Source organism: Narcine bancroftii, chromosome 1 (genome assembly GCF_036971445.1).
Source record: "Narcine bancroftii isolate sNarBan1 chromosome 1, sNarBan1.hap1, whole genome shotgun sequence".
Lineage (NCBI taxonomy): Eukaryota > Metazoa > Chordata > Chondrichthyes > Torpediniformes > Narcinidae > Narcine > Narcine bancroftii.
The window spans coordinates 441,007,875-441,034,273 of record NC_091469.1 but is presented as its reverse complement, the minus strand read 5'-3'; the positions used below and the strand labels follow the sequence as shown (position 1 = coordinate 441,034,273).

The following is a 26,399-nucleotide window of genomic DNA, read 5'->3' as shown; positions in this document are numbered from 1 at the left end:
TGTTGGGCCAGAGTATCGGATTATTTTTGCTTATGGGATAACTGTCTCTAATCGAGATGTTCCCCAGCTAAGACATCAATGGCATGCCATCTGAAGTGAGACTTGAGGCTGGTTTGCCCAGTTTGAAAAGAAAGATGGAGGAGAAGACAAGCCATATTAGGTGGTGGCTGGCTCAGAGCAGGTGGGAGACTAATTGAGGGTGCTAAGACCACTTGAGCAAGTATAAGTATCGTCAGAAACCTGTGGAAATGCACAGGGCCCAAATTTGTACACTGGTGTCTTTGGTGGTAATAAATGGGTTCTGTTTTCACAGATACCAAACAGTCAATTTTGTTCACATCATAAAATATAAAGTCGCTCTGCAGTAACCAATGTCATTATTATTTTAATGGCATCGAAAGCACATAAGACAGACAAGAAAAGACAATTATTAAAATTAGAGAGGGATCTAATTTTGCTGTTCATAGGAACAAATGTGTATTCAAGTTGGATTTTTGATCGCTCGTATGTAGGGGTCTCTGTAAATTGGGGTTTATAATCTGGAAGCAGGTTGCATAATTGAGTTTTTCTTTTAATATCTGCCCTCCATAGATCTTTTCATTTTTGGCCTTTATTCTCGAGGAGGTGGTGGCATTCTGCAACATCTGTCATGCACTTTATTTCTTCGAGTTTGTCAGCTGCAGTGCCTTCTTCCTGACTTTGCTGTTGTTAATTGCATTGACTACATCTCTGCGACAAAAAGTGGAAAGAGTCAACTGGAAAAAAGTGGTAAGTACAATGATTTTAAGTTTTGTTTGGCTGATTCCTGCTGATTCCTTTGCTCATTCTGTCTGATTCGGTATCAATATCCTTTCTGAGCCTTGATCACATTGATGCCGACCTATGATTCCATAAGCAAACTTCAGACCAGATCAGGAATTTCAATTCAAGAAGCAGCTGAGTGGACAGGGTATAAAAGGATATATGCCCCAATAGCATTCCAACACCAGTACTACCCACAACTGTTTTAATATATCTGCAACTCTAGTGGATTCAAGTGGAGATGGTGTAGATAAATATCTCTTGGGAGCTATTGATTATGATATAATAAATCAAGACCATTTCATGCTGCATTAATCACACGCTATTCAGAATGATGAAAAATGGTCTGATTCACCAAAATTTTACTATCTATTCCCCAATCTGGTTCTGTAAGAATCACTTGGCGAGAGATTAATCATTTTCTTGGTCCAAAAAATGGCGGAGGGGTGGGGGGAGAAGTGGTTGCTTTTGCAGTTAAGATAGCACTGACTGATTTTGATATCAAACAGCATTTATTGTAGTTCAGTCTGAGGAACCCTACTAAAATGAAAGTCATTTTGTCGCTTCTGGAATAAAAGAGGCTTGAGATTTGAGGGAGATAAATAACCTCGGCCCACAGAACATTGCTAGTTAAGTGTCCAAATCACATTCACATTCACTTAATATCCATTCCTTATGGTTAGTTGCTGTTGATTGTGTTTAGTTAATTGGTGCAAGAATAATAACCTGAGTCTCAACATGGACAAAACAAAGGGGATGATTATGGACTTCAGGAGGACCAGGGACGACCACGCTTCACTACACATTAATAGCTTGATAGTTGAGAGCACCAAGTTCCTCAGAGTCCACTTAAGAGGAGTCCTATCTGGGACACACAACATCTCTTCACTTGTCAGGAAGATGAAACAGCAACTGTACTTCCTGAAAAGACTGAGGTGGGTAAGGCTACCAGCCATCCTGTCAACTATATCAAGAATGTCCTGGTCGGCTGCATCACAGTGTGGTACAGTTGCTGTACAGCATTAGATCAGAGGTCAATCCACAGGACCATAAGAGCAGCAGAGAGGATGACTGGGGCGTCTCTCCCCCTCCTCTCCATTGACATGATCTACCAAGATCATTGCATGAAGAGGGCTTGCAAAATCATTGAGGATCTCTACAACCCTGCACATACATCTTCCAACTAATTCTGTCTGGAAAGAGGTACAGAAATATCAAAACCAGAACCACCAGGCTGAGAAACAGCTTCTTCCCATGAGCAGTGAGACTGACGAACTGCTTATACAAACCCTCCGAGGCTCTTCTATTTAACTATTTTTTTTATATACGTATGTATATATGTAATGTATGTACTACATCTGAATCATTTGTCTGTATGTGTGTTTGCATATTTTTGAACCATGTACTGAAGAACGATGTTTTGTCCAGTTGTGCTTATACAGTGTTACAAGATCAAACCAGCAACCACAAAGAAGGCATATTACACAGGGGTAAAGATGAACAATTACTTTATTAACAAAAATTCATCTTCAAACTTTAATTCAAAATCTCTCCCCCCCCCCCCTTTTATAATAATGCCCACTGGTTACTATGCAAATCTATATAACTGTGTAAAACTAATAAATTCCCCAGCCTAAATTTAACATATATAAAGTCGAAGTTATACTTCCAACCAGCCCACAGAAAAACTTAGGCACAAAACACACAAGACTCACAAAACTTCGATCTCAACCAAAGCAAAGATCATAAACAAAATTCAGTTTGTTTGGTAAACTGAAGCCAAAAGATCTTTGTGAGAGAGAGCAGAAAATTCGAAGTTGTCTTGTGTTGCTGCAGAGAGAGGAACAACTGGTTTGGTCCAGATCCTTCTGGCTGCCTTTGGAATGTTCATCCTTTTTGAAATCCCAACATTCTAAACTGTTCTCCAGACCATGACTCATGCTCTGGGCCTTCTTCCACTCCACAGCACCACCCAGTGGTGGTTTATCATCCAAGTCCAGAAATTTTTAGATCATTTCCTGCACATGCTCAGTCCGTCTCCCACTCTCTCAGCAGTCCACTTTCACCTTGGCTCCCTAAGGCAAACTGTCACTTTTTAACATAAAACCACACAACACATAGGCCAATACACAACACAGAACTCTGTAACAACAGTCTGATGATAATAAACAAATGTAATTAATTTTTATATCTCATGGAAGGAGACAGTTTTATTTATCAAATTTATGCTGGCCCACAGAGCAATCCCATTCCCTCATTAATTTTCCCTGAAATCTCATCACCAAGACCAACAATTCAGATTTCTTTTTTGCTCCCATGTGTTGGCCCCATTATCATTGAGGATCGGGTGTTTCTTCCATTGAATGAGTATTACTACCCCCATAACTGAATATGGTAGAGCAGGAGGTCATTGATCCATTTCATTAGCTTTGTCCAAGGTACGCTGCTTCACTGTTTACCATGCACAGTCTTGTGTTGCTTCAGCATTAGATTCACATTACTTTGATGTTGCTTTTGCATCACTTTCTGCATTCCTCAATAAAAGAGGAATGTTCTAGACTTGGTAAGTAAAGGTAAAGGTTCCATTATTGTCACATAATACTACATTTAGAATGTAACGTATATGAAATTCTTTTAACTTTACCATAAGAAAGACAGGGTCGCCACTTTGTCCAGCGCCCCTCACAGAAATGAGGCCCTAGCGAGGATTGAACTCGCAACTTCTGGTTTACAAGATCAGTGCTCTAACAACTGAGCTATTGAAGCCTCTGTGAGAGATATTGAGCCAAAAGGATACCAATTGCATGGAATATATATTTTGGAGGGCAGTGGTGTTTGCAGAATGAAGATAAGAATTTGTGTTTGCTACCAATACTGTGAATTGATGCATTTGAGACCATACATTTTCAAGATCAAATGTCGTGGCCCCTTTACCATCCACTTCAAGCCTCATCTAACAGCGGCTTTCTTCAGACTTAATTGGTAGTGGTACTACCAAGCTAGTGTAGATAATAGAAATTGAATTTCCTCAAGTAAATTACACTCCCAACCTTACTGAACTTGATATATTGATGTGCACTGTAGATTATGTATTATTCTTTTTCTGAGGGAGGATCGTAGAGATTTTATTTCCCATGTTTGATCCTATACCTTGGGAGTTTTGGTGACTCAAAGCTTCATGCAATTGAGAATTACAAAAACACACGAAGCTCGCCAGTATTATTACTGAGCATTGAGCTTTGGTTCAAGCCACCCAGTAGAGACGAAACTCTAATTGTAGCAAATGGGTATCCGTGACTTGAGCTGAATGGTACGACACTAGTATTTTTTAGACTCCGGTGACAGGAAAATTACGGGAAAAAATTAATATAATTGCTCACCTTGTGGTCGTTTACACTGCACACTTTTTTAGACTGCAAGTCAAGTTCCTGTGCGCTTTAGTCCCAGTGCTTATATTTGGGGCAGTATGGCCTGCTTCTGAAACTAACGTCTGACTTGTGACATCATCGCATCAGCGGCATCACTAATGTCACTAGCCTGCGTCCAAGAAGGCAACCAGGCAGAAGAGTACCAGGCTGGTACTGGTATTCAAAATATTTAAAATACCCGGACTGATTGTCGCATACTGAGCGCATCATAGCGCATCATCAGCTGGACGTCAAATTCATGAGGTGAGTTTTGCTGTGAGGTTTAGACTGCAGGTGTCCCCGAGAAGTTGAGGGGGACAAATTGCAGTGCAGGAATTGTCTCAAAATTCCTGTACATTCCTTTTAAGACTGCCTGTGTAGCAGCAAAATTCATTGATTGCCTGCAGTCTAAAAATCGCAAGTGTGTTTCACCCCATCTGCAGGATAGCTCTCCCATTGATATATCTCCATATGTTCTTTGTAGCGACACCTGAACTTGATGTTCCATTGTTATGTCAGGTGCCACAGTTTAATCCTTGGTCAACTATCTGGTATCACTGTAATTGTTAGAGGATTGTACCATTTGAGGAGAGTTGCATATTGGCAACATTGAGGATAGATAGGGTAAAGATGGAAACTTCTCAGAAGGATGTACTGATCTATTTTATGTCATTTACTATTACTGTTGTGTGACTCTCAATCTGTATTTACTTAATCACTAAATTTGAGTTCTCCAGCTGCCACATTTAAAATTTGAGTGTATTGGTTCAATAAGCAGCCCTCTGGGTTATTCAATAATAAAGCCATTATGACATCCTATAACTTGTTATTGCAGTAAAAATCCGTTTATCATTTATCACTTTTTTAAAAGTCTGTTTTTAAAAAAAATACAGTGATTCCAAATAGTTGACCAGGCATCAACCTGAGGGACCTGATAGGCCAATGAACGCCAAAGTTCAGCTGATGCTACAAAGGACATATGGAGATGTAGCAATGGGAAAGCTATCCTGCAGATGGAATGAAACAACATACTATTATGTGCATATTAATTCCATTCCTCAGAGCCCATTTAGCAGTGTCTTGATTACTGAAGGTTGATCAATTCAATGACATGAAAAGGAATTTCTTTGATCTGTTCTCTCAATCAAGGCATGTCAATTTTACAGCTCCTTTAAGTGTGGGTGGGATAGCTCCCCATAGGTGGTTTTGCAATGTTATTAACCAAGCTAGTTTTAAAATTGTTCATTGCTCTACCTTCTTTCCCTTAAGAATGTATCTTTTTCAGCCCTCTGTCCTTTCCCCCATCACCTCTTAACTCCTTTCATTTCTTCTCCCTGCCCCCCCCCCATCCACCTTTATTCACCTTTCAGCTGCCAGCTGGTTCTCCTCTTCACCCTTCTCCCCCCCTCAACCCCAGCCTTTTATTTGGGGATCCACCCGGTTCTGTCTATTCCTGATGAAGGATTTTTGGCCTGAAACACCAATTGCCTATTGCTTACCATGAATGTTGCCTGACCCACTGAGTTCCTCCAGCTCTGAAAACATGTGCTGACCAACTGGCTGGTGATCCCTTAAACATCTCACTCTGGCACAGTGTGGTACCCACCGACTTCAATCATACCAGTGCCCACGAAAAGTGGGGTAACCTGCCTAAAGGACCAGCAAACAGTGGCCCTCACATCCACAGTGATGGTGTTTTGAGAGGCTGGCATTGAAGCCTATCAGCTCCTGCCTGAGCGGCGACAACATGGATCCATTCCAATTTGTCTACCACAGCAAGAGGTGTCATCTCACTGGCTCTGCACAAAACCCCGGAACACTTGGACAACAAAGATGCACACATCAGGATACTTTATCAACTACAGTTCGGCCGTCAACATCATCCTATAAGCTAATTAGCAAGCCTCAATACCTCACTGTGCAATTGGATCATGGATTCTCTGACCACCAGACCCTAATGAGTGTGGATTGGTAAGAACCTCTCCATCAACAGCAGAGCACCACATTGCTGTGTACATGGCCCCCTACTGTATCATCCAATGAGCATTGAAGCCTAAGAGATAGAGATGGTGAGCAAATTTAAATTCCTGGGAGCCACCATCTCGGTGGACCTTTCCTGGATCCATCTTACTAATGCTGTCATGAAGAAAGCACATCAGCACTTCGACCTTCTCAGAAGTTTGTGGAGGTTCGATATGTCATCGGAAACCTTGGCAAACTTCTACAGATGTATTGTGACGTGTGTGCTGACCAACTGCATCATGGCCTGGAATGGTGGACCAATACCTCTGAGTGGAAAGCCCTGTAAAAGCTAGTGGACAGCACCCAGGATATCACGGGCAAAACCCTCCCCGCCTTTGAGAACATCCACACGGAGCGCTGCCGTCGGAGAGCAGCAGCAATGATCAAGGATCCACACCTGACTCCGAAACAGCAGACTCGATCAAAGATTCAATTAAGGACTCTGACTTTCATCATTATTTATTTCTGTATTGGCAGTCCATTTGTTTACAATTCTTTTGTATACATTTCTTGAGTTTAAGTTACTGATAATAAGAAATATTGTCTGGCCTGCATAAAAAAGAATCTCTGTTCTGTGATGTCATGGATGTATTCTGACAATAAATATGAACGACTTGAACTTGACTTTGTTTGTTGCTACAATTTTCCAGAATATTCATCTTGTTACTATTTACAATTCACCTCTGAGAAGGGATGTATTTTTTGAATAGAACAGTTTTTTTTTAAAGATTAACTTTCACTTGTTACTGATAGAAAAAGATTGTAGTCAAGAAAAATACCCAGTATCATTCGATGTCGGTTTATTTTTGAAGGTTTTCTATAAATTCATTTTGTGAAATGTGCTCGCTGGAGTAGTCACAATGCCGTAAATTGTAGGCCATCCTCAAATATAGCTGAAGCTTTGAACCCATTTTGTTTACTGCACAAAAAATACTGTGCACTGACAGTAAGGCAAAGGAAGTAATTCATCATTTCCTGATGAAATTTAGCAGGAACATGCAAGCAAAATGGAATTTCAATTTATTCAGAAACAACGTGTTTAGTTTGATTACAGCTCCTTGTATTCCGCATTAAAAGCAGGCAAGTATTTTTTTTATGAACTTGAATTAATAATAAAAACCTGTGAGCAGCCTAAGCCTTAAGGATAGTTGAATGCCATCTGTGGCATTTAGCAATAGTATATAAATACTGCTGAGATACATAATGATGATTTAAAAATCTATGTTCATAAAGAAGTCTTGCATGCTCTGTGCTCTTCGATGTTTATTTCCAGATATGAAAATCTAGAGCAAAGTTCTCTGTAATCTTTTAAAACAAATATCAGTCCAGAAACAGGTTGTCTCTTAACAGGTAATGATAGTGAACAATTATTTTGCTTGCCACATTTATTTTAAGCTCAATGCCTTTACAGCACCAGCGATCGGGACCGGACCAGGGTTCAAGTCCCACGCTGTCTGTGAGGAGTTTGTATGTTCTCCCTGTGTCTGCGTGGATTTTCTCTGGGGGCTCTGATTTCCTCCCACCATTCAAAGCGTACCAGGGGTGTAAGCTAATGGGGTGTAAACTGGATGGCACAGGCTCATGGGCCAAAATGGCCTGTTATTGTGCTGTATATCAATATCAATTTTAAATATTGTCATCTCTCCTGAGAATGATGTCAGGTAGATATTCCTCATTGAAATATGTAGAGCACTTTTGCTGTGACTTTTCCCTTCCTGTGCTTTTATCTCCACCTAATGCACCCACTTTATCTCCAAATGGTTATTTTAGTGCTTTTGAAAGAATGTGATGTTTTGCCATAAATGTTTTAAATAATTAGAAGTTTCCTGTGTACAGAAGTAAGTTTTTAAAAATTTCTTTTTACAAAACTGCGCAGCCTCTCGAGATCAGGGTCACAGATGAGAATGCAAACTTTAAATTTCTTTGCACTTTTGTGCTGTGTGAAAAGTCAATAAAATGAAACTACTGAAAAGATATAGAAGAGCTCAGACTGTTGGTCATATAATCTCTAGTCTTATGGACGCTGTGTGGCCTGTTGAGTTTCTCCAGCATCTCTGTGTTTTACTACTACAAAGGAATTGCCTTTTACTGTAGATTCTCAAGCTCTTATTGTGCAGAATTGATTGAAATGATATCTGGGTAACATCTCATCAATTAAAGAGATACCATAGAACACTACAGCACAGCTCAGGCCCTTTGACCCCCCCTATATATAGGTTTTTTTTAAAAAAGGCCTCCTTACCTCATAATTTCTCTATTTTTCTTTCATTCATGAGCCTGTTTAAGAGTTTCATAAATGTTCCTATAGTTCCAACCTCCACCACCCCTGGCAAGGCATTCAGGGCACCCACAATTCTCTTTATATATTTTTTTAAAACTTTCCCCCGATGCTTCCCCCAATCCTTTCTCCCTTCACGTTGTACAGATATCCTCCCTTGGGTGTTTGCTACTCCCATGCTGGCCGTCTACCGTATCTATGCCTCTCATAATCTTTTAGACCTTTAAGTCACCTCTCATCCTTCTTCACTCCAAAGAGAAAAGCCCTAGATCTGCTAACCTTGTCTCACTAGACATATTTTCTAATCTAGGTAACATCCTGGTAAATCTCCTCTGCACCCTCTCCATTACTTCTACATCCTTCCTGTAATGAGGTGGCCAGAGTGAACACAATATTCGAAGTGTGGTCTCACCAGAGAATAATAATTAATTGACGAATCTGACTCCTGGTATAATGGGTCCTGAAAGTGAGTGTGGGCTCACTTTGCTGTCTTCAACTGGTTCAGCTTCAGATATGCAATTGTACTTGGTGTCAGAAGCTCTCTGAAGAATGCTAAGCAGGGCAAAGTGTCAGTGTAATTTTGTTGCTGAGTGAGCTGTTACTGTTGTTCAAACATAAAAACTAGAAAGTTTAAAATTTGTAGATGAACTAGATAACTAACTTGTAGCATCTAGTGCACAAAATCTTAAGTCCTTTATATTTCCATCTCATTTGCCACCTTTGTCTATAATGAATTTCCTTTATGCACATTTTTAATGTAAACTGTTTGCACCAGCTCCATCCTCCTTCCTCACAAATGCTAACTACTTTCAAGTCAGCTCAAGCTTATTGTCATCTGATTTGGACAAAACAGTGTTCATCAGTCCTCAGTGCAAAACATGCAGACAGACAACCAGACATAACACGCATACAGACAAACCGTACATATGCAGGACAAGTATTTTATCTATACAAATAAAAAAATATTGCTTTGTTCAAATGAGAGTCTCTCTCTGATGGTTAGTGTGAGCAGTTCCTTTGGTTGTTCAGAAATTTCACTGCCCGTGGGAAGAAGCTGTTCATCAGCCTGGTGGTTCTGGCTCTGATACTTCTGTATCTCTTTCCCAACAGGAGCAGCTGAAAGATTCTGTGTGCATCTTCAGATAAAGATCAGGGTAGATAACATTGATGGGGGGAGGTAGATTCCAGTGATCCTCTCTGCCACAGTTAGGGTCCTGTGGCTTGACCTCCAGTCCATTTCTCTAATTTCATTATGAAGTCTGACAAACTAGATGTAACGTGTTAGACAGAAATTCTGCCACTATTGCAAGATATACCAGTATCTACATTTGCAGTCCTGCACGACTTGTGGTCTAAATTTGGAGATGGTGATTGCTGTGACATTCTAGTATTACTTCTTCCAACTGCTCTTCTTCACTAACCAGATTTGATTCCATGTTTCTGAAATGACTTTCTATTTTATAATATTGGAATCAATTGAAATGTATAAAGTGCAGATTCCTGCACATCTGCCCTGGCCCTTTCCATCCCCAGATGCATCAAGGACAAGATTCCCCTTGTACCCACCTACCACCTCCACATCCAATGTATCATCCTCTGCAATTTCTGCCAACTACAACGTGATCCCATTATCAGACACATCTTCTCCTCTCCTCCCTTCCATAGCCTCCCTCTGTGATTCTTTCATCCACTTATCCCTTCCCACCTCTTGCCCCCCTGGTATATACCCCTGTAAATGCTGGAAACACTACACTTGCAGCCGCACCTCCTCTCTCACCATGTTTCAGAGCCCCAAACAGCCCTTCTAAGTGAAACAGCACTTTGTTCTGTATCTGCAGGGTGCATTCGGTGCTCTCATGAGGCCTCCTCTACACCAAAGATATAGGATACAGGCCAGGAGATCTCTTCGTTGAGCACCTTTACTCCATCCACTGCAATAGTTGAGATCTCCCAATGACAAACTATTTCAATTCTGCACTCCATTCCCTTGATGACATGTCTTGTGCATTTGCAGGCTAAGGCCACCCACAAATTGGAAGAACAACACCTCGTATTCTATCTGGGCACCCTCCAACTGGATGGCATTAACATCGATTTATCTGGTTTCCTGTCCCTCTCTTCCCTTGTCCCTGTCTCCTCCCCCCCCCCCCCCCCCCCCCCCCGCCAGCTCTGCATTCACAGAGCCAACCATCAATTCTCACCTTTCCTTCCTGGCCTCTTCGCCTTTGTCTTTTGGTCTTTATTCCTCCCCCTGCCAATTTTTTTAAATTCTGGCACTCTCTGCTTTTTTCATACCTTGAAGAAGGACTCAGTTCTGAAACGTCAGTAATATATCTTTACCTCCTATGGAAGCTGTGAGACCCTCCAGCATTTCTGTGTTTTTTACTACAATAACAGCATCTCCAGACTTCCTTGTTTCATTATGTTAGTACAGTTCTCTTGTGGTTTTGTAGCAGTCCATGAATAGCATAACAAGGGAAAGTTCAAGACCCTGATAACCTTTGGAAAGAAAGTTATTAACCTAGAGGTACTAGTTTTCAGGCTTCTGCGTCTTCTACCCAAAGGTAGCAGTGAGAAGAGTAACCACCGTGACAGGTTGTTCATGACGTTGACTACCTTCTTGAGGCACTACCTCACAGAAATGGCTGTGATGGATGAGCTATCAGAGCCTGTGATGGACCTCACTATGTTTGCCACATTCTGCAGCCTCCTGCATTCCTAGGCACACAAATTGCCACAATTCCTAGGATGTGATGTAATCAGTCAGTATTCTTGCTTCAGTGTTCTGTAAAAGTTTTCTAGAACATTCAATGACATGCCAAATTTCCTATGACTTCATGGTTGCCTTGATGTGCTGGGTCAAGGAGAGGGCTTCTGAAAAATGGACACCCAGAAATTTAAGACCATAAGAATAGAAGGAGAAATTGGCCCAATGACCTGGCCTCCATTAATGCCTGTGGCAGTAAATTCCACAGATTGATCATCCTCTGGCTAAAGAAATCCCACATCTCTGTTCTGAGTGTATGCCCTTCAATCCTGAAGCTGTGCTCTCTGTCCTTGACACTCTCATTGTGGGAAACAACCTTTCTACATCTACTCTATCCATGCCTATAACATTCAAAATGTTTTAAAGAGATCCCTCGCATTCTCCTAAATTCCAATGAATACAGACCAAGAACCATCAGACATTCCTCATATGATAATTCTGTCATTTCAGGAATCATCCAAAGTGAATCTCCTCTGAACCCTTTCTAATATTCCTCTTAAAATGGACGTTAGCATTGCATTTGCCTTCTTCATCACCAACTCAACCTGCAAGTTTACCTTCAGGCTATCCTGCACAAGGACTCCCAAGTCTCTTGCACCTGACTATTTTCAATTTTCTCCTCATTTAGAAAAAAAGTTGGCCTGTTTATTTCTTCTACCAAAGTGCATGGCCATACACTTACCAACATTGTATTTCATTTGCCACTTCTCTTCCCATTCTCCTAATCTAAATCCTTCTGCAGTTTCCCTGTTTCCTCATCACAACCTGCTCCTCCGTCTACCTTCGTATCATTTGCAAACTTGGCCCCAAAGCCATCTATTCCATAATCTCAATCATAAATAGAGAACATAAAAAGAAGCAGTCCCCACACTGACCCCTGTGGAACACTACTAAAAACTGGCAGCCAACCAGAATATGATTTCTGTATTCCAACTCTCTACTTCCTGCCAGTCGATGCTTCTGTGTTCTGTTATATCATGGGCTCTTATCTTGTTAAGTAGCCTCATGTGTGGCACCTTGTCAAAGGCCTTCTAAAAATCCAAATACACAACATCCACTGCATCTCCTTTATCTAACCTGCTTGTCACTTTTTCAAAGAATTCCAATAATATTGTCAAGCAAGATTTTCCCTTAATGAATTTGCCCTCTCCCTCTCCATCCCATCAATGGGTGACAGGATTATCATCCTTTGATCTCCCCTTCCTAAAATCAACAATAAGCTCCTTGGTGTTGGTGACTTTGAGGGGAAGATTGTTGTTCTGGCACCACCCAACCAGATTCTTGATTTCCATCCTGTATTTTGACTCATCGTTCCTAGTTATTTAACCAAAAGTAGTAGTGTCATCTATTATTTTATAGATTGCTTTGGAGCCAATCTTGGCAATGCAGTGTGTGTGCAGGGAATAGAGCAAGGACTGATCACACAGATTTGGGATCCCCTCCCCCACCCATGCTGATGGTCAGCACAGAGGAGGTGATGTTACCGATCCATGCTGATTATGGTCTACCAATGAGAAAGTTGAGGATCCAGTTGCAGGGGGAGAAACCGCGTTCCAAACTTCTTATTCTGGTTATGTGTTTTGGTGGTAAATGGCTTTGAAGATCAAGGTGTAGTCAATGAGTCACAGCCTGATGTAGGGGTTCCTTTGGTCCAGGTGATCTAACAGAGTATAGGGTTGGCGAGATGATGTCTGGCGATGTGCAGATTGAAGTGGGTCCATGTCCTTTCTAAATAAGGAATTGATCTGTTCCATAACTATCCTATCAAAGCACTTACTCACAATGGACTCTAGTGACACCAGCCACTAGTCATTGAGGCAGGTCGCCTTGTTCTACTTAGGCACTAGAATAATGAAGCAGGAAGGGACTCCATCTGGGCTAGACGCTTTAGGTAGCCAAGTACCCCAGCTGTTGTTGGGTGACGACTTCAGGAATATGTGCACCATGGAAATATTGGAGAACAGGCAGAGGAGACTTGCCAGGGGGTTGCAAGACTGGATAGGCTGGCCTTATTTTCCTTGAAGAGTAGAAGGTCAAGCGGGAATATAATACAAAGTATTCAAAATTATGGGGGCACAGGTAGACTAGATAAAGCAAAGCTCAATTAATTCACAATTGCTTTCATGATATTTTAGTATTTAGAAGACTACTTGAAGCACAAGGAAGAGAAGGCTACGGGCAAATGCTAGAAAATGGGATTAGTATTAGTTCATGGTCAACATGAACAAGGTGAGCTGAATGGTGCCTTTTTTGTGTTGTTTGACTCTGGGAGCAATGTTTAAATCCATTCTAATGAGATTGCTGTAGCACAGAATTACAGTAGTGATAAACTAGTTTTAGTTGAGTGGATAATTTTGTTACAAGGTAATCATAATATCAATGAACAGTGTAGCCACCGGAAAAGTTCTAGTCATTTGATATCAGTGGCAGGAGCTTGTTCTGCTCGTGGTTTTGAAGTCGCTTTTGTCTGAGATCAGTTTTTGAGTGTGTTACTTGCAATATGAACCACAAAACAAGTTTCTCTAATTTTGATAGATGTATATTTGACTTGCAAAGCTAGAAGGGTGGAGATGATTTATTTGTTGATCTTGTAAAAATATGACTGTTACAGATTAGCATTATATAACATGGAACTTCTTTAGTTTGCTTTCTTTAAAATATCTGCAATGAATTCAAGTTCATTTTTATTGTTGAGTACTGAGAAAATTCATTCTGTGCGTAATTCAACCAAGTTAAACTATTCCTGATGAAGCAATAAAAATACAGAGAACTATAATGTTTATGCAAGGAGAGGGCTTCTGAAAAATGGACACCCAGATGCATACATCTTTATTTATTTAAAATCCACAATATGGACTCATCTAACTGATTCTAATAATCAAAATTAACTGAGGACCTAATGATGATATTGTGAGGTCATATTTTAAGGTGATTGGGCACATCTCTTACACACAAATGCTGGAGAAGCTCAGCAGGACAAACAGTGCCTTTATGTAGCAAAGGTAAAGATACATCACCAATGTTTCGGGCTTGATCACTTCAAGGTGTGGGGGGACACCAGAGATGTCTGAACAAAAGGGAGTGATGAGGATGGGAGATGATAGGTGGAGGGGGGGAGGAATCTAGGCTAGGTGGAGAGAGAAAGGAAGTAGGAACTGAAATGACTAGTAGAGGGGGAAAGGCAAACTGATTAGTGGAATGCTGTGAACTCAATGTTCATGCCCTGGGGTTGGAGGGTGCCCAGACAAAAAAAAATGAGGTGTTGTTCTCCAATCTGCAGGTGGTCAGGGTGAGGTAGTGTGAAAGGTCGTGGGCAGGTGTGAGCTTGAAAGTGTGACTCAGAATTAAATGGTTGGCTATGGGAGAGGTCGCTTTTGTTGCGGACGGAGAGGAGGTGCAGCAGGAAGAATGAATATTTAGCATAATTGATTGGATGCCAGGCAAGCAGATTGTGTTGATCCATCCTATTCCTTGGAGCTGGTGTGAAAGCTTTGTTTTTGGCAAATGGGTCACTCACTGCAGGACGACATTAGTCATTGTGCTTCTGAGGCTAGTCCAGATGGACAGAGGTAAGATGGTCATGGCCACTAAATCTCTGACATTCAACCACATTTGGGCTACTTTAACCCAGAATCCAAAAACCTTGTCAAACTGAGTGGCAGGTTCTTGTGGAAATGTCATTCTATTCTATTGCATAATTTGTGTGGAGTCTGGTTGTGGTGACTGGATATTTTGGGATGGTACTGTTAATGTTTTAATGTGTATTTATTTATTGCTCGTGCTTTAATATGTACCTTTTAACCAGTTTTAGCATGTATTTATTCTTTATTGGTGTTGTAATGTGTACAGTAAAAGCCTCAGGGTCCAGCACATGTGGGGATCATGGATGCCAGAAATGCATTCAGTTGTTCAAGACTCACGCTTACAAAGCCTAACTGATACACCTGCATTAATAATACACTGTTTAAAAGACAAAAGACAGTGCAAAATATAAAGTAATTTGAAAAAAAAATTAAGTTCACTTTAATCAAGTAATTCCTGAAATATACAAAATGTAAATTTTGAATTCAAACCCTGGTGGCTGACACTGTAACAATGTTTCGCTCGCTGCTACACTAACCGTGCTGCCCTCATAATTACCCCCACCCCCTTCCAAATTTACAGAATAAAGCCTTATGAATATCCCTAATACTAATAAAGATATAGACTCTGTCTAGGCAGGGATTGGGAGACACTTTGGGAGAGGCAGCCCAGTGGTGAGCACCATCGACTGGCTCTTTGTCCTGGTTAGTCCCTCAGAACAACCTGACTCATCTCCACGCCAGTGTCCAGGTCAAGCCCTTGGCGCACCTTCATTTAAATTCGAACCCCTGTCACTAGCCCCGTAACAGCGTTGTGCTAACCTTGTCACTGTCATATTAAACTCCCCTCCCCCAAGTTTACAGATAAATCCTTACTAATAAATTAATAAAGACTCTTACTAGGCAGGAATAGTGAGACACTTTGGGAGAGTTGCCCCAGCAACAAGTGGCAATGACTGGCTCTTCATCCTGGGCGTCACCAGTTTATCCAAACACAATTTTATTGAAACTTCATTCAAACAGTTGCTGTGGGCAGGGCACAACCGGAGCACTCCACTGGCTGAATGTTTGCTTCCAAGAGGTTGTGTGTTGCTTCGAAGAACATTTTTACAATTTTAAACTTTTATTTAAAACTTTATTTACTCTTATGTAGAGAATCACTACATCAGAGAGTGGAAGAACAACATACACTCATAGAAACATAGAAACATAGAAGATAGGAGCAGGAGTAGGTCATTCGACCCTTCGAGCCTGCTCCGCCATTCAACGAGATCATGGCTGATCTTAAAGTTCAGTACCCCGTCCCCGCCTTCTCTCCGTAGCCTTTAATACCCTTATACTTATATGTGGTTATAGACAAGACTGGTTTATTGCACTCTCTGCTCCTGCTTATATAGGGCCAGTTTCTCTCCACTGAGCCCAGTTTTCCCACTGTTGTCAGCAGAAGTGAAGTCAGCGGCATTCCGGTCGCTGATTGGTTGATGTTTCCACCTTGTGGGCATTCGGCTGAGGAGAAAGGCCATTAGCCTTTGTGGGCCTTGTACGATCACCGCGTTCGAACGCCATTTTGTGTGTTGGGATGCCTCCCAAGTAGTGAGCTGCTACATGACCCCACCTCCTCCAGAACTGGCAATCCGGATATTGTCCTTTGCCTTTGGTGGCCTGCCCCTGCATCATGGGTTCTGTATAGTGACTGCCTGGTTGGTGTCTATGTGTGCTGGCTTGAGGCAGTCGATAGTGCATGTGGACCTGTTGTGCCTGGTCATTCAGTAGGGGCGAGCCGTGTGCTCCCCGTTATACAAAGATGTAATTGCATGTCTTTAGGTCCTTGGGGATGAATGTCTTTGGTTGGCCGTGCGGCAATGGCTGGGCTGGGGCTAAGGTGCCTAGTTGCTCCCTTCGCTTATCCAACATTGCTGCTGGTTCTTCTGGGTCCTGACAGAGGGCAAGAACTCTCCTGCTGTACACCATTTCTGCCATGGAGGCATTGAAATCTTCCTTTGGTGTAGTGCGGATACCCAGGAGGACCCACAGTAGCTCATCTGTCCAATGCAGTCCCTTGAGTCGAGCCATCAGAGCTGTCTTCGGGTGTCTGTGGAACTGCTGCACCAACCCATTGGCCTTTGGGTGATGTGCTGTTGTGCAGTGGAGTTTGGTTCCCAGAAGGTTGACCACTGCCATCCAGAGCCCCGAGGTGAACTGTGCACCCATATCAGAAGTAATTTGCTCCAGTACCCCAAACCTTGCCACCCAGCTATTGGATCAATGCTCTGGCGCAGGACTCGGTAGTTGTTTCCACCACTGGAACCACTTCTGGCCACCTTGTGGAGTGGTCAACCATCGTCTAAAGGTACCTTGCCCCCCCCCCCCCCCCCCAGGAGACCAGTAGCGGTCCTACATTGTCATTGTGTACGTGACTGAACCTTCTCCATGCTGGTTCAAAGGTTTGCGGAGGTGCTTTGGTGTGCACTTGCACCTTTGACTACTGGCAGTGTGTGCAGGTCTTGGCCCATTGACTGACCTGCTTACGGAGGCCGTGCCAGATGAACCTGCTGGCTACCATCTTGATTGTGGTTCTAATGGCTGGGTGCACCAGGTTGTGCACTGCTTCGAAAACCTACTATCACCAGGATGGGGCAGGGCTTGCTAGTGTAAGTAAATGAACGTCCTCTAGCCTGAGCCTGAGACTGCTAACTTGTACGCAAGAATCTTGGGGTTGGTCTGTTGTGCTTTGGCCAGGGCTGCGTAGTCTATCCTCTGGGGCAGGGTCTGTGATGGCCCTAATCACCGGTCGTGACATTGCATCGATCTCTACGTTAGTTTTACCGGGCGATGTGTTCTATGTCCGTGGTAAACTGATATGTAGGGCAGCTGTCTCTGCTGCCTGGCTGACCACGGGTCTGATACTTTGTTGAAGTTGAAGGTTAGCGGTTTGTGGTCTGTGAAGACCTTGAATTGCCTCCCCTCCAAAAAGTATCTGAAGTATCGGACCACCAGGAATAGTGCCAAGAGATCGCGATTGAAGGTGCTGTATTTTGAGTTCAGGTGGCCAGAGATGTCTGTTAAAAATGCCAGGAGCTACCAATGATCAACTGTTCAAGCCCGCTGCCGTGGTGGAGGTGTCTACTGTGTAGGTGGTCGGGGCATCTGTCCTAGGGTGCACCAGAACCGTAGCGTTGGCAAGTGCGTCTTTTGGTTGTTTGAATGCCTCTAATACTTCCTTGTCCCAGGTTACCTCTTTTCATTTCCCTGTCATGAGTGTGAATAGGGGGTGCATGATGCAGGCTGCTGTCGGTATGAAACAGTAGTAAAAATTGATCATTTTGGTGAATTCCTGGAGGCCCTGTACTGTGTGGAGTTTGGTGAAATGCCCAACAGACTCAACTTTTTTGGGTAGATGTGTCACCCCATGACTGTTTTGATTCTGTGGCCCAGGAAGTCGAATGTCTCTAGCCTGAACTGACATTTGACTGGGTTGATTTGTAAGGCCAAAGTCGCTCAGGCAAATGCAAAGTTCTCTTGGGTAGGCTGTGAGATTTTTGCGATTGTGGCAGGCTAACAGGATAAATCTAAGTAAATGAATGCAAACCTGAGGTCCTGGCCTACTGCATCCATGAGTCTTTTTAAGGTCTGAGCTGCATTCTCGAGCCCAAAGCCACGAACAGCACATAGGGGGTGATGATCACAGTTTTAGGGATATCTTCGGGGTGGACCGGTATTTGATGATAGCCCCAGATAAGGTCGACCTTGGGAAATATTCGTGCCCCTGTAGATTGGCAGTGAAATCCTGTATATGTGGTACAGGATATCTGTCCGGTATGGTGGCTTCATTGAGGCAGTGGTAGTCTCCACCTGGCCTCCACCCTCCTGCTGCCTTTTGTACCATGTGTAGGGGTGATGCCCAGGGACCATCAGAGCGCCGCACTTTTTCAAGTTCCTCCATCTTTTTAAATTCCTCTTTTGTGAGGTTGAGTTTCTCGGGAGGAAGGTGGCGCGCCGTGGAGTGGAGGTCCCATTGTCAGGATGTGGTGCCGTACCCTGTGCTTGGTAAACTGGGGTGTCATGATGGAAGGCAATTCAGCCAGGATGCATGTGAACTCGTTTTTGGACACCATGACGTACAGAGTCGAGATGGGGGACAGATAGTCTGGAAAGTCCTGGTGTGCATTAAATGTTGCCTTTTGAGGTCCACTTGCAGACAATGGGGTCGGAGGAAGTCCTTGTTACTCCCTACTAGGTTCCAAAATTGGAACACTGGAAAAATTAGACTCCAGTGCAGTACACAGAAGTGCTGGAGAAATTTATCAGGTCACGCAGCAATGCATTGAATTGACCTCTCCTCTCCATTCTAGACCAGGATGCATGATTGATGGCCACAGGGGAGGAAGTGGGGTTGAGTACATGCAGCAAATTGAAATGAGCAGATTCAGTCCTTTACAATTCTAGCTAGTGTGTTCTAAATGCCAAAAGTCTGTAATGGCAATGTCATTGACCATCAGCAGTTGGTGGATTTGTTTGATGCAACTGTCTGTATGCCATTTACATGCAGACATGAATTATTTTGTTAAGCGAAGAATTGAATTGATATTTGCAGGGCAGCAAGTTTTGTTGAGTGTGAGAATGAGAGCCATTTGAGATAACTTGCTGTTTTTTATAAATAGTTTCAACTTCACTTGCACACTGGTCCTGCTGGGTTTCTCCAGCACGTTTTGTGTATGCACCATAGCGTCTGCAGACTTACCTGTTTAACAACTTCACTTGCATCCTGAACAACACAAAATGACTGGTTATTTCACTTCCTTCAAGAGAGAACAATTTTTGATTGTTATTTATTTGTATTTTTTTGTTGCCTTCATAGTCTGAAATTCCTATACAGCTACCTAACATGTATACTGCCAAACCAATATTTTCAAGAAAGATCACTGCCTGGATTCTGTCCCAGAGCTATTAGAAATTCCTTGCAATTTTTGCTGACATCTTTTGATAGTCACAAATTCTATTTAAATGATTTAAAGCAATTCTAAATGCTCCTCCAAATTCCAACTGATAGATGCTCAGAAGTAAGACAGTGTTAGCTGGTTCTATAATCTGCATGAACAGGATTTCCTAATGATCAAAAAAAAACCCTCCAGAACATACCCTTTACAGTCAATGGTTTATTTCCATGGTGACTTACATTTCATACCTTTTGTTCCAGCAGAGTCACTGTGCAAACATTTGTATAAGCCTCCTTACAAAATAAATTTAAAAAATAGTACAAGAAAAAGACAAATAAGTGTCTATGGTTCATTCTTCATTCAGAAATCTGATGGCAGGGGAAGGACCAGTCTTTGTGCCTCTGAGTACTCCTCTGCAGACTCCTGTACCTCTTTCCCAATGGTAGCAGAGTGAAGATTGCATGGCCTGGCTGGTGGGAGTCCTTGAGGATGGGGGCTGCTTTCTTAAGACACATCCCTTGTAGATGTCTTCGGAGGGGTGAAGACTGGTGTCCGTGATGTCGCAGGCCGATTAACAACCCTCTGGGTTTTTTTGGTCCTGAGCATTGGCACTTCCATGCCAGACAGTAAGGCAACTAGCCAGAATTTTCTGCACGGTACACTTGAAGTTTCTGAGAGTCTTCAGTGACTTGCCTTTCTGAATTTCTTAAGGGCTTCATGCAGAATGTTTCTTGTGTTGAGGAATCTGAGATGAGGACTGACAGTTTGAAAATAAAAGTTGGGCCACTTGGGCCTGAGATGAGAATTCTTTCACTCTAATTTTCTACCCTGGATGGCTTTGAAAGATCCATTGTTGCATTTAATGAAAAGAGAAATCAAGGGATATGGGGATGATATTGAAAAATGGTGCTTGGGAAGAAGATAAATCATGAGCTTGATGTATCACAGAGCATGATTGAAGGGCCAGAGGTAATAACTCTTGCCTTTTTGGATGTTCTTGCGCAAATCGAGTTGACGCCAAACAACTTCAGACCTGCTATGTTGGTTACCCTTTGCTTCCTGGTGCCAGGATCTGAGTTGTCTCTGATCAAGTTCATGGCATTCTCAGGAGGGAGGGACAAATGATGAGGGTAGGAAGGGTGAGGAGGTCCTGAAAGGAGAGTTCAAGGAGTTAGGTACTAGGTTGAAGGAAAGGATCTCCAGGTTTGTGATCTCAGGATCCCTACCTGTGCCATGAGCTGGTGAGGTGAGAAATGGGAGGAAAATGCAGCTTAACCCACAGCTAAAGACATGGTGCAGGAGGGAGAGCTTTAAGATTCTAGATCATTGGGCTCTCCTCCAGGGAAGGTGGGACCTGTTCTGACGGGATGGTTTGCATCTGACCAAGAGGAGGACTAATATCCTTGCGGAAAGGTTTGCTAGAGCTGCTCCAGTGGGTTTAAAGGAAATTTGTAGGGGGATGGGAACCAGAGGGCCAGAGCAGATAGAGGAGGGAAAAGATGATGTGAAAATTACATGTACTATTAGAAGTCAACGGGTTGAATATCTAATTCAACGTAAGAAGTATTGTAGGAAAGGCAGATGAGCTTAGAACGTGGATTGACACTGGAATTATGACATTGTGGCCATTAATGAAACTTAGGTGCAGGAGGGGCAGGACTATCAGCTCAATATTCCAGGCTTCTGTTGCTTTAGACATGATAGAAGGGGGAATGAAAGGGGAAGAAGTGGCATTGCTCATCAGGGAAAATATCACAGCCATGCTCCAGCAGGGCAGACCAGAGGGCTTGTCTTCCGAGGATATATGGGTGAAGCAGAGGAATGGGAAAAGTATGATCACACTCATGGTATTGTGTTATAGACCACCCAATAGTCAGCAAGAATTGGAGGAGCAAATTTGCAGAGAGGTAGCAGACAGCTGCAGGAAACAAGGTTGTCATAGTAGGAGATTTTAATTTTCCACATATTGACTGGGACTCCCATACTGTAAAAGGGTTGGATGGCTTGGAATTTGTCAAATGTCTTCAGGAAATTTTTCTATATCAATATATAGAGATAACTAGAGAGGGTGCGATACTGGATATCCTATTAGGGAACAAGATAGGGCAACTGACAGAGGTATGTGTAGGGGAATATTTTGGGTCCAGTGATCATAATGGTATTAGTTTCAAGTTAATTATGGAAAAGGATCGGTCCAGGCCTCAGGTTGAGATTCTAAATTAGAAAAAGGCTAAATTTGAGGAAATGAGAAAGAATCTAGAATGCGTGGATTGGGATAAATTGTTTACCAGCAAGGATGTGCGAGGTAAATGGAGGACCTTCAAAGGTGAAATTTTGAGAGTACACAGACTGTATGTACCTGTCAGGATCAAAAGCAAGGTTAGAAGGTTTAGGGAACTTTGGTTTTCAAGGGATATTGGGGATCTAGTTCAGACAGGTGTTTAACAGGTATAGGCAACATGGAGCAAATGAAATACTTGAGGAGTACAAAAAATGCTAGAAAAATCTCAAGAAAGAAATCAGGAAGGCTAAAAGAAGACATGAGGTTGCTTTGGTAGATAGTGAAGAAAAATCCTAAGGATTTCTACAAATATATTAAGAGCAAAAGGAAAGTAAGGGACAAAATGAGACCCTTTGATGATCAGAGTGGTTGGCTTTTTATGAGCCAGAAGAGATGGAGAAGATCTTAAATTTCTTTTCATCAATATTCACTCAGGAAATGGGCACAGAGCCGTGGGAGGTAAGGAAAACAAGTAGTGAGGTCATGGAACCTTTACAGATTAAAAAGAAGGAAATGCTTGCTGTTTTAAAGCAAGTAAGGGTAGATATCTGACAAGATATTCCCTTGGGCCTTGAAGGAGGCTAGTGTAGAAATGAGTTCTGGCAGAAATATTTAAAATGTCAGGTGTGTTGCCAAAGGATTGGAGATAGCTCACGTTGTTCAGGTTGTTTTTTAAAAAAATAGATCCAAAAGTAACCCTGGAAATTATAGCCCAGTGAACCTGACGTCAGTAGTAGGTAAATTATTGGAAGATGTTCTAAGAGATAAGATATACAATTATTTGGATAGCCAGGAACTGATAAGAGATAGTCAATGCGGCTTGTGCGTGGTAGGTTGTGTTTAATCAATTTTGTAGAGTTTTTCAAGGAGGTTAACAGCTGAAGTGGTGAATGTGGGCTCAATTTTAACATTTAAGAAGAATTTGGGCAGGTAGAAGAATGGGAGAAATATGGACGTCTATGGACCAGATGCAGGTCAGTGGGACTAAGCAGGAGAAAAAGGGTTTAGCATAGAGTAGCAGGGCCGAAGGGGTCTGTTTCTATGCTTTAATGTTCTATGGTTCCTATCAATGCTGCATGACCCAAATGTCTCCAGCATGTTCACAAATGCTTATCATCAATGTTCATTTCCCACAAAAAAACTAAATGAAAAGAATCCTGTCTGACCTGCTGAGATCTTCCAACTGTGTATTTTTGTGTAAATGAAAAGAATGTTATTTTCCTTTCCATAATGGATTCTACTTCTATTTGCTGGGTTGAAAGTTGATCTATCATTTGTGCCTATTCATGAAAACTTCACCTAGTCCACTCTGGGGTTCTACCCCAAGTTGCTTTGTTGAGAATTCATAGATCTTCATAGGTGAAGCTTGCAGTTTGGCAGTATTCATGTTACTTACTTAGCCTGATATGTTTGCATCATTCCCAGGTTTCATTTGATTTGGAAATATTCAGCAATTTGCTTTCTACAATTAGTCATCACCTCTCATTCAAGCCCTTGTGATTTGTGTTTTTATTCACTACATGGATTAGGATGTTTTTCAAACTCTAAAGAGATTGGCTAATTTTTGACTAATATCCAGAGAATTTTTCTCATTCAAACTATTACAATAAATCTTTTACGATGTGTATTTTCTAAGTTTAATAAATTATTTCCTTGGCTGGAGAGGGGGGTGTGGAGGTAGGGGAAAAAATGCCAGAAGTGCTCAGCGGGCCAAGTAGCATTGTTGGAGAGTAAAATTGACATGCAAACCCTCTGTCTCTTCATCAGAACTAGTTATTAAAACATTATCTCTATTTCTTTCTCCACATGTGCTGCCAGATCTGCTGAGAGTTCAATACACTTCTATTTTTATTTCATGTTTCCAGCAGCTGGAGTATTTTATTTTTAAATTGTTTATATGCTAGTCTCCAAAATAGTGAAGGATTTGTCAATGTTTTGCAGCTCATGTTCAATTGAATAGGGAAAATGGATACTGATATACCATTTAATGCAAAGTCACAATGGTCCAGACCTCAAGGATATGAGTTGAGTAACACACATCACGCAATATTTTAACAGATTGTAAAGACAATTTATTCCAAAATTGTGCAATCTAGCAAGAATACTCAAACCAAGATTTGCAGGAGTATTTTTAGGGTGTTCCTATATTTGCAGACTATTTGAGAAACTCCAACTTTGTATCTGACAGCACCCACTAACAACTGCTGATCAACTTGTGTTTAATGAAGGGTCATTTGCATTTACTTTCCTTGCACACACCTGTAAATTATTATCATATCTTTAGATGCAAAACCCATCTGTTTTAACTATGTTTGGAAATGATAGAAATCTGCTGACAGTACTCTTTTGAAGCCTTTATCCTATGTCACATACTGCGCTACTTCAATGGAATTTAGTGTTTGATCATCTGCTTCAGTCCTTGGATAAAATTGAGTTGATCAGCATTAATGTTTTAATTCGCTGAAAATGCTAGTGGATTAAGCAAAATTATGCTCAGCAGGTCCTACAGTATCTGTGGAAATAAAAATTGAGTTGACATTTTGCTTCAAAGATCTCTCGTCAGATTTAACATCTGAAAAATTATGTTTTCCTTTCCACAGGTACTAACATGCATTCTATATTTTATATCCACTATTCTATATTTCTGTATTTCCTTTTTCTTGTAATTTCATACTGTAACAGAATATTTGGAGATTTTTTGGGAGATAAATTGGAAAGATAGAGTAGGTTGCATACACACACTTTAAAACAGATCTTATTTGAAAATACTTGAGAATTCATATGAGTGACTTTACAGAAACTGTGGAAATAAATGGACTATTGTCTTTAAAGCAACAAGCAGGAGATCTATTCATACCTCTTTGCAGTTTTGGAGTGATCACAGAAAGGTCACTAATGGGTTCTTGTTTACCTAAAAACAACAGATGAACCATAAGACTGACTTCTATTGTTTGCTGGAGAAGGTCAGGTGTTAGAGAGAGAGAGAGAGAGAGAGAGACAGACAGAGGGAGAGACAGAAGGGAGTCTTTGACTGTATCTGTAACAAGCCAGGTGAAGCTTGTTGGAACTGAAACAGAAGCTCCAGAGTGGTGGATGGCTGGAAGTGCTATCTGTCTAATGTTTCTGTTGTAATAAGAGAAGCAGAAAGGAACTCTGTGGTAGCTGAAAGAAAGAAGTAATCATCTGGAGAACCCTGATGGGGCAAGTTTCATCAGCAAGACACTGAGGTGACTCTTTGCCCCTCTCCACCCCCCCCCCCCCACACCATTTTGTTTGGATGCCTGCCTACATATTTTCATACCTTGCTCAAAATGTTGGTTATGTATCTTTATTTTTGCTATATAAAGTACTCTATTTGAGCTGTTGAATTTCTCCAACATTGTGTTTTTAACCATGAAACAGTGTCATATTTGGCCTTGAAATGAAATTTTGACATATTCACTCCATCACCAAGACTGTGCACTAAACCTCTCTATTTATAAGACAGCTGTGCCCCTCCATCACAATCTACTTTCCGCCTTAAATAAATTTGAACACCTCCAAAACTCTACGGCTGCTATCATAACTTTCACCATATCATATTCACCTGGCACTTTATGACTTAACTGTTGTTATGCCTGTACCTTGTCTTTTAAAATTCTTGTTTCAAATACTTTGAAGCCATGCTGCATTTTACCATTTGTGGTCTCCTTATCGAGCTTTACTGTATGTATGTTCGTTGCTTCTCCAGCTTTGGACTCTGTTGCTTTTAGTCATGTTTTAATACCCACTCTTTCAAGTTCCCTTCTTAAAATTTTCTACTTGTGCCCCTTTACCCCTGCTCCTTTTTAAACAAAAAGGTTCCATTTAATTGTTTCTTCCAGACCAACTCTTGGTCACTTAGGTAGTCAAAGCTGATGAGGAAGTGTTAAGGGCTTTAGCATCTTTTGAAGTGGGTGAATTATAGGTCAGAATTTGAAATATTCTAAATTTTTAAAAAACAAATGAGGAAATTGTGTTAGTTTTGATAATCCTTCTTTATTCCTGCCTGGTTAATCCACAAGTGACACAAAATTGGGAGATCACTAATGTAACATTGAAGGATTAAACTGAGTATATATTCAGGTGCTCCTCTACTTACGATGGTCCAACTTAAGGTTTTACAAAATTACGATGGTTCAAATCTATACTTTTAATTTTGAAATCTATCTGTTCCCGCGTTTGCGATATGTGGTGCGATGCTGCGAGAGTACCATGCAGCATACTCAACCACTCTTGCAGTCTCTATAGTGATCACGTGAACGAATGCTCTGTAAGCAACCCATCATGGGTTAAGCGCCTGAATA

General features: G+C 41.6%; 1 protein-coding gene across 4 annotated transcripts in view; it reads left to right on the top strand.

The window, feature by feature from the left end:
• The window catches only part of cmtm6 (CKLF-like MARVEL transmembrane domain containing 6), a 76,041-nt gene that overhangs the window by 33,372 nt on the left and 16,270 nt on the right, over positions 1–26,399 (top strand). For all 4 annotated transcript variants that reach the window (XM_069914409.1, XM_069914406.1, XM_069914410.1 and 1 more), the window contains exon 3: positions 592–768. In XM_069914409.1, the coding sequence (XP_069770510.1) occupies positions 592–768 (177 nt within the window). The remainder of the gene's footprint in view (positions 1–591; positions 769–26,399) is intronic.